Genomic DNA, 17224 nt, shown 5'->3' on the forward strand with positions numbered 1-17224 from the left:
ATAAATGCTTGACTTTGTTTTTGTTGTGGGCTGAAAGCAATAAGTTCCCAACAAAGTACATTATAACTTATAATAGAATTTATATTTTAAACGAGACAATTAAAGATTATTCTCTGACAGAGGTATTGTACTGACTAGGGTGAAAAAAGGGAATTATTCTGTCTCTCCTCCACTTTTGTGAAGCATTGCCAGAAAAAAAAGGGATTTGTCTGAAAGGAGGTTGGCCTTGCTGAAACATAAAAAAGGAGTTATTTTGAAAGTCTCGGCGCACTCGAGACGCTCTGAAACGGAGGGAACATGCGTGTGAAAGAGTCTGAATAGCCAGACGGTGACGTGTGAGCAGGGAAATGTTAAAAAAGGTTGAATAACGTACGAGTAGGAGGTGTTCTGAAGGTCATCTGAGCGGGGGGTGCGGGACGAAACCCTACACCTCAGGGTGCGGATTAGAACACCACGGCCCCACAATCCCGTGAGTCTGAAAATTGGGAACCTGTGGAGTCCAGGGATGATGGAACTATCAACAGAAGTTATGAAGCGTCATTGTCCAACGACTCGCAAGTCATTGAACCTTCATCCAGTTCTTCATCCAGTTCTTTGTGGTGTGTGGATGGGTTGCTTCGAGCAGCCACACCTGACGCTCATTGGTTGGTCTAATGAGCGGTAGGTTTTAAACACCCATCCACACACACACTCAGGGTAGGAGCCCTGTCATGACATTTTCAATCTGCCCCTGGCCAATTCCACCTAGCCTTCTCTCAACAATAAACTGGTGATAACAACCCCCTGTGGTCTGTGTCTCTGTGTCGGAGTTCCCTGAAAACACCACTTGGGGGGTGTGCGGTGGCGAAACGGCCACACTGGCACCTGAGCAGGGACTCTCCGTCACGGGGAAGGGACACAGAAAGGTCGCCCGAAGACGCCCTGGAGCCACCATTGGTTCAACGGGCGGCCCCAGCACCAACCCTCTCCAGACTGGCAGCAGCAGCACCCAGGGGGTCCGGCAGAGGACCGGGGGAGAAGCGGTGCAGCAACCACCACAAGTAACCGCCGGCAGCTAGCTCCTCCGCTCAGCAGGCATCGCCGGGACCATCCAGCAGCCAGGCCAGCCCTCCAAGCAGCCCCCGCGACAGCCAGGAGCGGCCACGCCGTCACCAGCCAGCACAGAAGCTCGAGGCCCCACGCTCCAGAAGAGAGGAGAGGAGTCTGCATCGTCGCTCCAGGGGAAGGAAGCCGGTCGACCATGGTATTCCAGGTGACCAGTTAAATTTTTTTGGACATTTTTGTATCAGGTATTGGAACCCTGTTTCAGAGTCCGGTGTTTTTTTTATTATTTTAAGGTATATTAACTCTGTCAGTCTGCTTCAAACATTTTTTTTTCATTTTCTGCTTGGTGGGGGGGGTTCTTCCTGGCCTCAGTTTGGTGTTGGGGGTATGTGGGTGGGGTGGTTTGTGCAGCCACACCTGATGCTCATTGGTTGGGCTAACGAGCAGTAAGATTAAAACCCCATCCACACACACTCAGGAGAGGAAACGTCACATTCTTCATCCAGTTTGACTACCCCTGCGCTCAACTTGGGTTATTCGTGCAACCTGGTCCCCCTGAGGGCCAACCTGTGTTCCCAGGTTATACAAGTCCAGGCTGCGGCATAACCACTCTCTCTGCTCCTCCCTACAGGCACCGGTTCTGGTTGTTGCTTTACTGTATGTTGCTGTACAACAACGTGCACACATCTTACACGACTGACACCACTCACACCCCGTGCTTTAAAGATTTAGTAACCCTTTAATTTGTCTGATTCGGTTGATTAAAGCATATGTTGTTTAAACTTCGACCTTGGTGTGTCTCCTATTTGTTGTGGCCATAGAGCTGGGTCATGACAAGTTCAAGGTCCAGCAACAGACCATCGATGTCACTCCAGACTTCATCCACAGCTAGAAGTCAAATGCTTGTACCAATAACACACAACACACAGTTCCCCATAAGAGGCGTAGTCGTCTGATCTGGGGGTCTTCACCTGAAGACCCGACCACCTTTATTGCCACGGACATACACAGGGTTGGTCCCATATTATCTGGGGGAAAAATGGGTTTGTGTATTTTATTAATTGTTGGCTCTAATCGGATCTCGGAAAAATGGAGGATCAGACTTACTTTGTATGAGGTGCTAAACTCAGGTTTGAGTCAGTTTCTAAAGAATCATGGGTCACAGAATACCATAACACAAACAGTTGTTTATTGAGTTTCACAGCTTGCAACAAGGCAATCTGCAGAAAGTCTGAACCTTCTAGTAGAGCCCACAGCGGGCGTCCCCAGACCACGCGGTGAGAACCATCGGCGTGCCTATGCTCACACACGCTACAACATACACAACACTGCAGGTATAAAGCACAACCGCTGGATTTTGTAACTTTTAAGACGTGGTTTAGGAGTCTTCCCTCAGACCCGTGGAGACGGAATGGGAGCAAAGCCGGACAAGTCAGCGCCCAGGAATAAATCTCCTGTTCTGCAGAGTTACAGATCCATACTTTCTCCTTTTAGATTTATAATCCTCAGACTCCTCCTATCGACTCCTGCCATGAGGATCATAACTCAGCAGGATCTCATCCCAGATGTCCGTCCACCGTCTCGGCCTCGGGGGAATAATTATTATGACGTGTTGTGCTCCCAGCCTCAGGCTCGCGGCTCGTTTTGAAGTCCATTCAACATTTCGCGGCTCTTCGTCGACTCCCATCCGATGCATTTAGCTCAAATGACATTTGGAGACAAAACAATTCTGTGTCCCTATGTTCCCCGACCATTTATATTCAAGGTGTTTGCTCCCGGTCGGTTCAATCGTTCACACAACAGGTGTATCCAGCAGGTGTTATGAAATATTAAAAAGTGCAACAACAACAACCACACAATTGCACAACAATTCATCAGAACCCAACAGGCGAGATGAACACTGCAAACTGTTTTTTCAAGGGATGGAGCTGATCAGCTGCTGCTGCAATGTCTGTCACTGAGTTGGGTTTAGATAAGTTGCTGGTGAGCGGCATCTGGTGGTGAAACATGGAAATAAATTCATATTCATCCACCTTCATCATGAATACACGTGTTTATCCACAAGATTTGAGTGGAGTATTGAGAATAAATGCGCTGATTTACCAAAACTAATGTCTACACTAGTCTATTGATTTACTAACTCACCTATTCATTTAGACCATTCATTGGTTATCAGTTGGCCATTGATAAGATCCTTGTCAAATAATAAATGGCCTCTTTAGATCAAGGTCTTAAATTAATATTAAAAATACTAATAAGATGAATATGAATAACCTTCATTTGTACATCACCTTTCTTACACAGCATGCGGCTAAAAGTGCCTTTAATTACATCCAATAGAATGCAGACAATACATCAGAATGAATGAATAAATAAAAATATAACAAAACAAAAAGATATGTACATAATATTACAAAGTTTTATACAATCTATTACAACAAATAAAATGAAAACTAAAGAAGAATTATAATAAAAATAATAAAATTATAAAAAAGGAAAATACAAACACGCAAAATGCATCGTATTAAAATAATAAAATCCTGTACCTTTAATAAATGAAGAACAATTCCATTTCCTTTAGTGTCTCTTTTCGTATGACCAAGTAAAAGGAAAGTTTCAACAGTATTTAACAGACTGATCTCGAATAGATAGATATATTATATCCATAATAATTGACCGCGTTGGGAGGCGTGGTGTCCTGCAGGGAGCGCCCTCTGCCAGGGTTTGGTCCCCGTGCACCTGTGACGCTGCAGGTGGAGCCTCAGACCACGATCCAGACCCGATCCACACCTGGTCCACACCTGGTCCTGACCCGATCCAGACCTGGTCCATGTCCCAGACCCAGACCCAGAACCAGACCCTGTTCCCTGGACTTCAGACCCTGTTTCCTGCAGCTTGTAGCCTGGAGCCTTGAGCCTGGAGCCTGGAGCCTGGAGCCGGCTCTTCCTCTTCCTCAGACTTGTTGCTCGGACCCTGTGGATGTTGGAGCGTGTTTCTCTGCTCATGGGGACTCCTCGCTCCTAGTTCTCTCCTCTTTCTCTCTGTGACTCCGACAGCGGAGGTTGTTTTTTCTCCTTGAACTCGGACACCGTGAGGAATAAAAAGATGTGGAAGGATCCGGAGGAGGTGAACAGGCTCACAGAGAGCACCTACAAGGTGACTTTTATTCCCCTTCATTCCCCTTATTCCATTTCATTCCCTTTTATTACCCTTTATAAGCCTTTTTCGTGTTAGTTTTAAACAGTTTTATTCGGTTATTATGCGTTTAAACAGTGTTATTAGGCTTTCAAACTGTGTAATAATGACTTGTGTATTTTAACAGTGCTATTCCGTCGTATTGTGTGTTTAAACCGCATTATTATGAATTTACACAATGTTATTCAATGTTAGTGTTGTACAATGACACAGGTGGGACAGGCGCTTATATATATATATTTGTGTGTGTGTGTGTGTGTGTGTGTGTGTTCATATATATATATATATATATATATATATATATATATATATATATATGCGCACCTGTCCCACCTGTGTCACAATGATTTGAATCAATTACAGATGAAGCTCATGTGTCATGCCTATTGGAATGATGTGGCAGTAATGTCCAGACTAGTTACTACTAATTACTGTAGCTCTGTGTTTCATACACTGGGCAACATCCACCCAGATCCCCCAGTGGCTTGATGTCGCTTGGTTGTGTTCTTATTGGTTATGTTCTTATTGGTTGTGTTTTTATTAGTTGTGTTCCTATTAGTTTTATTCTTATTGGTTGTGTTCTTATTAGTTGTGTTCTTATTGGTTGTGTTCCTATTAGTTGTGTTCTTATTAGTTTAGTTCTTATTGGTTGTGTTCTTATTGGTTGTGTTCTTATTAGTTGTGTTCTTATTGGTTGTGTTCCTATTAGTTGTGTTCTTATTGGTTGTGTTCTTATTGGTTGTGTTCCTATTAGTTGTGTTCTTATTAGTTGTGTTCTTATTACTTGTGTTCTTATTAGTTTAGTTCTTATTGGTTGTGTTCTTATTGGTTGTGTTCCTATTAGTTTAGTTCTTATTGGTTGTGTTCTTATTGGTTGTGTTCTTATGGTTGTGTACTTATCAGAAGAAGAAGAAGAAGAATCTTTAATTGTCATGCAACACAGCACAACACATGCATACACACACACACACACACACACACACACACACACACACGCACACAAACATGCTTTTGGATGGTGCTGGTGAAATGCTTCCTCTGCATTTGACCCATCCTGGCTTGTCCTTCCTCCGGGGGGGCAGCCAGGAGCAGTGGGCAGCATTCGTCGACGCCCGGGGACCTGGTGACGAGTGTCCATCGCTGGTCAGACGATGATGTGTGCATGTTTTTGGTGGGGGTCCTTACTGATGGTAGGTGGAGGAAACCCCATGTGAGCACCGGGAGACATTCAAACTCCACACAGAAAGGCTCCTATTTTGGGAGATGACCCACCGGAGCACGGTGCCAATGGGATGGGTTAGTTTTGTTCTTATTGGTTGTCTTCTTATTGGCTGTGTTCTTATTAGTTTGGTTCTTCTCGGTTGTGTTCTTATGGTTGTGTTCTTATGAGTTGTGTTCTTATTGGTTGTGTCCTGATTGGTTATGTTCTTATTGGTTGTGTCCTGATTGGTTGTCTTTGAGGAGAAACCTCAAAACAAGGAAACAGGAAAAGCCTCAGAGTCACCATCACAGATCTAAGCCGCAGACTCACCGAGTGACACAAGCAGTTGATGTGAAGTGAAGAGTAGTAGTTTACTTTTCTGTTGAAGCTTCTAGACTTTGCTCCGACAGCCTCCTCCGACCGCAGGTTTAATAATTTAACTGCTTATTCTGTGCTGTGTGCTGAGATCATACAGCCGGCTGCTTCCACGCCTCCGCAAGTTAGCGTAAAAGTCAACCGCTCCCCAAGGCCCCCCCCCCCCCCCCTCCAAGTCCGGTGCCCGACAAAAGCGGTTGCCCAGTTGCCCCGGGCAACCACATGTGGACCATTGTCAACCACATTGTGCGGTTGCCCTGTTGTCAAGGACTTTTTATATGTTCGAAAATAATAGACATGGTGTACCTCAGCTCAAAAACTTGTTTAGAAACGTCCGACAAAGGAAAACGAGTCAACTGTAAAAGTATTTAAAATTCAGCAACCGTTTTCTCAGCCTTTGCCACCAACAGCAAATGCATGGTTGGCGACCTGTCAACCGCTTCCTAGAAGTCAGTGCTTGTTCATATGAATAGTGCAGCCCTACGGAGGTCAAAGGCATCGGTAATAATGACATCTCTTCTGAAAAGGAGTTTTCAGGTTGTTGTTTTTTTTAAGGCTTTAACGTTTGCACCGTGAGACTGTGTTTACTCACAACACAGTCCCAGTCTTTCGACTTTACACTGAACAAATACAGTACGGGTCACAAACCGCCATGCATTTAATCAGGTTCTTCAGGATGTCATCGACTCCTTGGGCTACATTTAGCCAGCGTTACGCTCTCGATGCAGTTACAACGAGCAGTTTTTCATGGATTCTGACATTTTCACGTCCGTTTCGAGCCACGTTCGTATGTGGAAATAGATACAAATCAGATATCAGCAAATGCGACTTTCCTCTTAAAGCGCAAATCGCAATTTGGCGGCCACTGGGATTAAACGTCATCAGCGACGTGATCGTGGCGCGTGCAGGCGGCAACAGTTCAAACAAAACTTTATATTCGGTGCTTCAAACGCGGCCGGCGAAGCCATGGAGGACGAAGGCGCCAGCCAATGGAGCGTTGCGAGGCAACACGCCTTTTAAGCCCGCTGGGAAGAGGTGTCAGCGTGCGGGCCAAAATAAAAGGCACGTATCAAAATAAATGTGTTTATGGGGAGATTTTGTGAGGCCTCGGGGCGAACGGCATCAGATGGCCGTGCCTACACTGCCGATCAGCACTGGGCATTGAGCCCCAAGACACTCAAACGTCCCCTTCCCCTTTTCCGAAAAGGAGATTTTTTTTTTCAGAGGCTTCAACATTTGCCCCGTTGGAATGCACGACGTTTAAATCATCCTTTATGGTCTTTCCCCATTTACCAAATTCCAGGACCCAACCAAGACCAAGAGTTCATCTGGAATATTGATACGGTATACGACAGAGGTAGTAACCAAAACCCCAAGGGAGGAAACCAAATTTTCCGTCCATGGCGTCACGCTGACGTCAGAGTGGTTTCGGTGATTTTCTGGAGTGGGGACGGGTTCAGCTCGGGCTTTGGGCGTCGGCCTCATTTGGGCTCTTATCTTTGCACGCCATGTAAATAGCTGCGATAAGCCGTTGAGCGCATGGTGAGGTGCGGAGGTGTGGCTCAGCGTTCAAGAATCTGACTCGATCTGATAAAGACCCAGGTGGGATGGGGACTAATCCACTCCTCCACGTGTTTGGTGTTTGGTGTCGGACGAGTCACCCCACCCACCCGCCCGCGGTGGAGTCCTCGCAGGGTGGATCTGGTTTCCTGTTTGTTCTTTCTATCGCACGTCTGACATTCAGATGGAAAGCTGCTGTGGTGCTGGTTAACCATTAGTCATCAGCAGGTGAACCAACAAACAGGACTCCAGACGACTCGGCGCTGACTTTCCCACTTCCCACCATGAGACGTTCTGGGCATTTTCATTCGGAGGGCGGTGTTTGTTGGTGTTTCACTGATTCCAATGACTTTATTATTCACTCAATTGTTTATTGACTCCCTTATCGATTCCCACTTCATAAATGATAAGGCGTGGTAAGAGCACTTGTGGACGATTTACTTTTCCAAACAGTTTGAGGTCATTTTTTGGGGAAGAAGTTGTATTTTTCTGCAGAATCATTTTGGATCCTCAACACCAGCCCCATTGGCAAGAAATGACATTTTAAACGACTTTAACTTTAAATGCAATATTCCAAACCAGGCCTTGGTAAAATGTTGGTTCCCGTCGTTCATAACTGTCCGTCACCTGTGTGAACGCTTCACTATTGAGAGACTTACCGCTCTGCTGCAGCTCCTCACTGTGCTTCAGTCCAATGGGGCAAACGTTGAAGCCATAAGGAAAAAGCGAAATCTGCTTTTTGGAAATGGTAAACTCACATTGTCATGTATCTCAGTGTCTTTTGTTTGTGTAGCATGTTTTAAGTAACAGTAATATTGCTTGTTATTTAAAACGACTTCACTTGCCGCAGTAGATTCAGAGTGTACCGTTGGCTGCACCAGGTGGTCGGAAGAAAGCGACGCAACTTCCTGTTTCTAGTCCCTTAGGTTAACACAGACGCAGCCAAAAAAGTTGGCAAAATCCTGGAAAACCTGATAAAATGCACGGCTTATTGCGACCTTTTATATCTTTTTCAGTTTAACATATTAAGCCTATGACTATATTATGAGTTTACCATTTTTAAAGTCTAAATGGTTTGCCCCATTGAATTGCATGGAAGCACAGAGAGAAGCTGCAGCAGACTGGTAAGTTTCTCAGTAGGAAAGCATTCAGCGAGGTTGTTCAATAATTGGTTATAAATGATCAGAACCAACATTTAAATAATAAAGCCTGGCGTGAAATTTCCTCTAAAATCTGTGTAAAGTCAATTCCGAGATGTGTTTCTCAACACGTTTTGCCTGCTCCAAAGTAATTGCTTGAAATATGTGAAAAGACTGTGAATTATGTGGATTATGTGAAATATGTTGAGTTGTTGAGTGAGTCCGCTAAACTGTTTAAGTGTCCCGATTATCTGGGCGGGCCTAAATAGACGAATTCCTACCTGTCATGGCCCCCGGGTAGGGGGGCTCTGGGCTGGGCTCCTCCTGGGTGCACGAGGAGCCGGAACAGGAGCTGGGGGAGCCGCCACGCCCCCCGCGACAAGTGACCCACTTTCCCATCTTCTATTTCTATCTCCAGGACAAAATCCCCAGGATGAAAAACAGCCCGTTATTGTTTTTCCTGAATCTGGATTTGTATACGTGTGTGTTGGATTAGTGGTATTTGACATTTGAGAGAGGCGGCACCTCTCCCGCGATTGGCCGTGGTTTCAGCACCATCAGTGGACACGCCCCCCAGCCTCTCAGAGCAGAGGGAACTGCCTTTTTTTCCCCCCCAATTTTAAAAACCTTAAACCGAATATACTTTGCGATTTTTTTCATCATTTAAATTTGGCTGGATGGTTGATAACACATTTTTCTTTGGTGTGACAAACTCAGAACAAATATTTATTTCTGCTTTTACGGGAACTTAAGTTATTATTAACGACGCACTCTAGTTGTAAAAACAAGCCAATTTGCTTGATTGGAGACTTTGGCGGCTTTATCGATTCTGGTGAATTGGGGAATTAGGCGTCTTGCAAACTCCAAATTGGAACCGGTAAGTAATCCGATCAGGGGCTCATTCATTATTTAAAATACAACCGCGTTTCCTCCTTCTGTCCGTGGCTTCCTCAGAACGTGATGGAACAGTTCAACCCTGGTCTGAGGAACCTCGTCAACCTGGGGAAGAGCTATGAGAAGTCAATGGCCGGTGAGTTCTCCCCTGAAATGGGTCTTTTGTGCCATCAATATTCCAACTAATATCATCATCATCCTCATCATCAACACTCCAACATTTCGACCAACATCATCATTATTCTGTTTGGCTGTTTTTTTTCCAGCGATGACCTTGGCAGGAAAGTTGTATTTCGATGCGATGACCAAGATCGGGGAGAACGCCGCCGTGTCTCCGGTGTCGAGGGAACTGGGTGAGCGAGCGGTTCAAGTTCATTCATACAGACTTTGACCACAATCACAAAGATGTCTCAAAGATGTAGGCGCTGTGCCGCGGAGCATTTTGCTGGAAACTGCCACAGGGGAAAGTCACAAAAACACCTGTAGGAGGAGGAAACCTTGACGGGAATGAAGGCAGGCAGGGGGAGGCGGGCGGTGGAAAGCAAACACAGAGCACGAGCAGCGCCAGGAAAGTCAGGAGGAATATAAGAAATAAAACGAGATAAGAACTGTTTTCCTCTCCAGCTGCAGTGTTGTGCACGGCGTCGGTTATACAGAACGCACCAGTGGTTCTCAACGTGTGGTCCGCGCACTCCCCAGGCGGTCCTTGGCGAGGTCCCAGCAGGTCCTCAGCAAAATGACTGATTGTTCAATTTCACGATTATTTAATTGAAGTTTGCACCAGTTATCATTCGGGCTCCCTCCATCACCCTCTATCACCCTCTATCACTCTATCACCGTCTATCACCCTCTCTCTCTCTCTTTCAATCTGTATCACCCTTGGTCACCCTCATTCAAAATCTATCACCCTCATTTATCTCTCTCACACTCTCCCATCTTATTTAACCCTCTATCACCCTACATTACCCTATATCACCCTATATCAACCTCTATCACCCTCTATCACCCTATATCACCTATATCATGCTCTATCTCCCTACATCACCCTACATCACCCTATATCACCCTATATCACCTTATATCACGCTTTATCACCATGCATCACCCTATATCACCCTCTATCATCCTATATCACCCTGTTTTACCATCTATCACCCTACATCACCTTATATCACCCTCTATCACCCTCTTTTACCATCTATCATGCTATATCATCCTCTTTCACCTTCTATCACCCCAAATCCCCCTATTTCCTAGTCAAGAACCAAATATTATACAGGAATAGGGAACATAAATAACCAAACATATGAACATATACAGAATATGCAAAGTAAGAGTCATGCACAGGATAAAAAAATATATTGGTATAGGTATATATTACATTACATTACATTACATTACATTGCATTTAGCAGACGCTTTTATCCAAAGCGACTTACAATTATTCAATTACCGACGGACGCAGCCATCAGGAGCAATTAGGGGTTAAGTGTCTTGCTCAAGGACACTACAGCATGCTAGCAGGAGGAGCCTGGGATCAATATATTAGGTATACATTATTACTAAGTAATTACCAAACAATTACTACAGTCTACAGTACAGTGTTATAACCATGTTATTCCAATATATTGCGTTGAAAAGCACTGTTATAAGACTAGATCATTTAATAATCAGATTTCTAGATCCTTTCGTCCTACACACTGTGTATCACTCACTTTACCAAGACAAGTTAAGCGGCAAAAAGGATTTCTAAAAACAACAAATGGAGATTACATAAAAGCCATTATGAGCCGGGAAGCATCGGCTGCTCGGTGACACCTACACACCGATTATATTAAGCCCTGGACGGTATTTCAAGGCTTTCTCCCGATCTCCGCGCCGTGCTCTTGCTCCAGTTTATTTAACTGTAGAAACGCACACAGCAGTCTGGCGTTTTCGGTTGCCGGTACGAAGCGTCACGACTTCCGGTTCCTAGTCCCTTACGTCAACGCATTGACACACCCAAATAGTTAATGAGAGCCTGAAAAAGCTGATGAGATGCACAGTTTGGGACCGCTTGTATCGGGTTTGGGGCGTGTTGCCGCAGGAAGCAGCTGACGGGGCAGGTTCCAGCGTGGATCGCGCTCCTCTCGTGTTTCGACAAGCAGCTGTTCAATGTAGACATGAAGAGCTATTATTAAACGTTTTTAAGTTCTAATTCACGAGATAAAAAAAATAAAAAAGGAAAAAATCCATATTTTGATATTTTATTTATTTACATTTCATTAGAAAACCGCCGCTCAAAGTATTTTTGTCTTGTGCGTGTCCTCCTCTATATGCTGTGTCCGTTGTTGGTGGCGGGGTCCACCACAGCGAGCAAAAAGTGAGAGGCAGTCGTGGTGAGTTATCTCAAACAGTGCAGCCAGTTGTGGTCAGTGGACTGCTGATGCGGACGAACATAAACAAAACAAAAAAAGGAACAACAGATATCCTGCGCCACCTCAAGTGACCAAGAAGCAAAACCCAAATCGATGGATCAGTGGAAGAAAACATTGGAGGATCGACAGTGACGCGCAAGAGCGACGCCGCCGGGAATCCAGGGTTGTTGGAAAAAGCCCGAAACACTGAGGATTCCAATGGGATTCAAAACCAAAACACAGACGATGACGATGATGATGATGATGATGATGATGATGGACTGTCACTTTAAATGGGCTTTGGGGTTGGAGTCCAGACGGAGGGGGTACCAAACAAAAACACAATAAAACCCCAAGACAGAATAAGAAGGCGTCAGGTAGCGGGAGGAGTCATGACATCCAAGCGAGTCCATCCTCGACCACGGGGTGGTCCTGCACCCGGAACCCCCGGCGACCGCCATGTATACACCCGCGTTGCACAACCCGCTTTGTACCGCATCACTTTTTTTTTTTGCGATGAAACTCCCACGGCACTATAATATAAATATAAACAAACTGTATTACAAAATGTATTACAAACGTTTTTTCCTGTTTACCACTTAAAATGTCACAAAACGTCTCTGAGCCGTGGAACTCTGCTTATTATGGGAGTCGGCAGTCATTTCGCCAAGCGGGTGGATATTCGACTCACAAACTGAGAGTAAATACTGAGGAATTAATTGGTCCAAGTCCAGAAAAAGGGCTAAGCATTGGCACAATTGAAATTAAATAGATAGAAGTAGAACGACTTTATTTACTGAGTGAAGAACGTCAAGAACTGAATCTCAATAAAGGAATCAAACCTTTAATCACAACTAGTAGTCCTCGCGTCAGCCTGTTCTGATGACACAGTCCGTTGGAGCTGGTATTCTGCTGGAACGGATTAATTAGTGCAGCCCTGAAATTTTTTTTTGTTGACCTTGCAACACAAATGCCAGTTTCCACTATTGATGCAGTTAAAGTGGGATTCTCTTCACAACGAGACAAGAAACCCGGACAGACGTTTTATGGGTGTGGTGGCGTCGTGGTTGCACTGTCGCCTCACAGCGAGAAGGTTCTGGGTTTGATTGCGACGCGTTTGGATTAGATCCTAAGCAATGCCAGAGTTCTGGTTCCGATCGTGATTTTGAAGAGTCCCAGGCCAGTGATTACCGATGTTTTGTCAACAAGTGCAAAATATTCAAATCAATTTGAAAAACTCATTTTTTTTTAAGTTTCTATTTTTGAGAACATTTAACTTATAAACAAACAAAAGAATATAAATAAACACACAAAGAACTTTTTGATAGATAGAAAAAAATGTAAAAGGTGATCTAAAAATTTGAATGTTTTTTTTTTTTTTCGGAGTTCCAGCGAACGCGTCATCACTTCCGAAACAAGATATTTTTTCCGAGTTTCCGAAAGAAGCACCGCTTCCTGCTTTGAGAGCCGTGTCTAAACGCGAGTGTAAAGAAACACGGATGGATTTATAACCCCTTGTCTGACCTCTGCGCTTATTTTGGTGAATAACTTTAAAGTAGTGTAAGACAGACAAGTACAGGATAACCAGTTTCTTTTGTTTATTATACTTATTTAAAAATTGTGACAAATCAGCTGCAAAACTGCCGATCTGGATGTGGTCAAAAAAGTAAAACAACGACCGATATATCGGCCGTTATCGGGGCCACACAAAGCAACGTTTCTGATGGAATCATTCTGACGGGACCCATCCTGATCACATGACCCAGGTCCCGTCGTCGTGGAGCGTGCGCACCACTAATTACCGCGTCAGGGGCGGCTTTGTCGGAGCAGCAGCTGCACCCGACTCCTCCGCCCGCGAAACGGTTCGTGCGCGAAACCCAAGCCGCGGCGACACGGGATCGAGCGGGAAACCAGACACCTCTTCCTCCTTCCATTTTCCTTTCTTTCATCCTCCCTTCGCCCCTGCCGGGCCAGAGGTCAGGGGTCAACGCTCCTTCTGGTTTCCTGTTCCTAAATACCTGTCCAGAAGAGCGGGCCGGACACAGAGGACCCTCAGAGCTCACCGGAGGCGCCGCTTTGACTCCCTCTCTCCATCGCCGCTCAACGTCTCGACGTTTCTTAAAACCTGAAGGACGCATCGAAGAGCGACGCGCCCTCGGGTTGGTCACGTCAGTCACACTGTCGCCTCCTTTTGATGCCTCTGCAGTATTCAGTGGAAAACTAAACAACACAGTACATAAGTATTATAATATAGGAGCTCATGGAGAGTAGCGTTCGCCTTTCTTCAAGGCGCCTCCAATCCCTGTTGGAATGCTGTCGTACCAGTCCTCAACAGTGTGGAGCGTATATACACACAGTATATACATTTATATACATATATGTATATGTATATATATATGTGTATATATATATATATATATATATATATATATATATATATATATACGTATACTTACATACATACATGAGTGGATGAAGGGAGGAGTGGAAAGAAAGAACTAGATAGATAGATAGATAGATAGATATGTATATATATATATATATACACATTTAAAAGTTTAAATACGTTTACAAAGTTGAAAGTAACTTACGTATATGCATTCATTTAATGTCTATGTACTGTATGTATATAGCACATCTAAAAATTATAATATCATATAATTAAAAATATATATAATATAATAAAATATAAATATAATATAATATAAAATCATATCATATAATATCATATAATATAGTATAATATAGTATAATATAATAAAATGTGAGACTGTCTGATGTTGGGAAAGGGGAAGGAGTCTCTATAATTGGGGTGGGACATAAAAGGATGCCCTAATGATGTTTGACATGGTGTTTTCAATGGAGCCCTCTGAGGGCCACTTAAAATAATGTCAGCATCCAACTCCAGCAGATTAAACTCCTACTTAAGCAAAATAACAGACACAGAAGTCGGAAACAAACCATTTTTAATATATATATATATTTTTTTTTTGCAAATTGATTTTCTTGATTTAGTGTCAGCCGAATCCTCGACTCCGGTGCGGTTGGTGCATATTCTTTTTTGTGGTCATATGTTCTTGGAGGCCTCCTTTGACTGACTTTGGTAACAAAACAAACAAAAAAAAAAACATTCATACGAATAGATTAGAACTCGGGGAGATATTTTGAGTTTTATAGTTGAGCAGTCGGCTCCTTTTCCATGCGCGTGATGTTTGTTGTTGTACAGCTTCATTACTCGGTGTGTTTGGGGCTCATGCAAAGGAACGTCCACATTGTTACATTACATTACACAGACGCTTTAATCCAAAGCGACTTACAATTATTCAAACACCGACGGACGCAGCCATCAGGAGCAATTAGGGGTTAAGTGTCTTGCTCAAGGACACTACAGCATGCTAGCAGGAGGAGCCTGGGATCCAACCAGCAACCTTTACATTACTAGACCACCAGCTCTACCTCCTGAGCTACCATCCCCAGGAGTGTTGACGTGTTCAACCTGAGAGAGGAAGCAAACTGTGGCGCACCCCACCAAATGTTCTGTCAGCCAACACTGGGCCTTTTTCACCCGGAGAGAGGACATTGCAGATGTTACGCACGCACACACACACACACACACACACACACACACACACACACACACCATTCAGCTGGTTCCAGGGTCACTGTGCCCACATTCAAAACCAGGGCGGCGACCAGGGGCCTGTTTGCATGTTGGCAGCAACGAGGCCTTTTCCGGCGTCAGGAGGTGTGTGTGGGCTCAGCGCCGGGCGGGGCCGAGGCGTCGGCAGGTAAACAAGCCGGGCGCACGGAGCTTTTTGTGGCAGTTTTTCTGTTTGTATTCGTTGGGTTTGTTGTGTAATCCCGGCGCTGGCATATCTCCTGTTTTCTATTTTCTGTTGTCATCGTTCTGTTCATCCCACCGTGCTGCTCGGTGGAGCGACGCGTGTTGCCATGGCAACGTCAGATCTGTAACATAACAACAATAAATAAATGAGAAAAGATACAAAACCCTGTGTTGATTTGTGTAAAGAGGAAGACATGAACGTACGTATACGTATGTATATGTATGTATACGTATGAACGTACGTATATATATGTATACGTATGAACGTACGTATACATATGTATACGTATGAAGGTACGTATACGTATGTATACGTATGACCGTATGTGTACGTATGTATACGTATGAACGTATGTGTACGTATGAACGTATGTGTACGTATGTATACGTGTGAATGTATGTGTACGTATGTTTACGTGTGAACGTATGTATATGTATGTATACGTATGAAGGTACGTATACGTATGAATGTATGTATACGTATGAACGCACGTATATGTATGTATACGTATGACCGTATGTGTACGTATGTATACGTATGAACGTATGTATAGATATGTATACGTATGACCGTATGTATATGTATGTGACAATTTAACCTCTTGGATCTTGTGTTGCAAGATCAAAATTTCAATTCAGTGACTACTTCACCAGTTGCAGCCTGAGCAGCAGCTCCTTGTTTGACTGAGTCACCTCCTGACGACTCTGAAAACCAGCTTCCATCGTCTCCTCCTTCCTTTCAGCTGTGTCCACTGAACCACCAATCCAGATCAATCCACTAGTAGAAACGTTTCAGCTTCTACAGCTCCGCCCCTCCACCTTTCCTCCACCTCTCCTCCCTTTTTCTTTTCTTTTCGTCTATTTTTCTCCTTTTCTCTCTTCTGACATTCTTCCTGTTGTTTTTCCTCCGTGACCTTTTCACTGCGTAGTTTTTTAATTCCGCCCTCTCCCCTCCTCCTCCCATCCCTCTCCCCTCCTCCTCCCATCCTCCCATCCCTCTCCCCTGTCCTGACAAAGGCCACATTTAGCGGGACACCCTGTGCCCTTCACCAAGACGCTGGTTTGGACCGTGATGAGTGAGAGGTGGAGGCTGACGGAAGGGCGGGGCTTTGGGAGGAGCAGCAGGAGAGGACAGAGGAGGAGGAGCGATGTTGACGTGATTACCGTGGCAACGGATTGATAGGAATTGGCATCAGCTGGACATCTGAGAAAGATATTTTGATTTTCCTGAGTTGTGTTTTTTTTAATATACTTTTTCACCAATATGAGGAGATAGATAGACAGACAGACAGACAGACAGACAGACAGATAGATATACAGACAGACAGACATAGATAGATAGATGGATAGATAGACAGATAGATAGACAGATAGACAGACAGACAGATAGATAGACAGACAGATAGATAGATAGATAGATAGATAGACAGACAGACAGTGATAACATATATATAAATGATAATATAAATGTATATACTTTACTCTATGTAAACTGCTTGTTTAAACAGGCTAAAACAGAGTGGTTATAACTTTATGAACAGTTTTCACAACAATATCTACAGTATCAAAGTGTGCT

General features: G+C 44.2%; 1 protein-coding gene across 1 annotated transcript in view; it reads left to right on the forward strand.

Moving 5' to 3' along the window:
• Positions 1–4057: 4057 nt before the first annotated feature.
• The window catches only part of baiap2l1b (BAR/IMD domain containing adaptor protein 2 like 1b), a 52296-nt gene continuing 39129 nt past the window's right edge, over positions 4058–17224 (forward strand). Inside the window, exons 1-3 of the mRNA XM_080010138.1 lie at positions 4058–4200; positions 9469–9544; positions 9675–9761. Of these exons, the coding sequence (XP_079866264.1) occupies positions 4150–4200; positions 9469–9544; positions 9675–9761 (214 nt within the window). The 5' untranslated portion in view covers positions 4058–4149. The remainder of the gene's footprint in view (positions 4201–9468; positions 9545–9674; positions 9762–17224) is intronic.

This window comes from Zeus faber (assembly GCF_960531495.2).
Source record: "Zeus faber genome assembly, chromosome: 11".
Classification (NCBI taxonomy): Eukaryota; Metazoa; Chordata; class Actinopteri; order Zeiformes; family Zeidae; genus Zeus; species Zeus faber.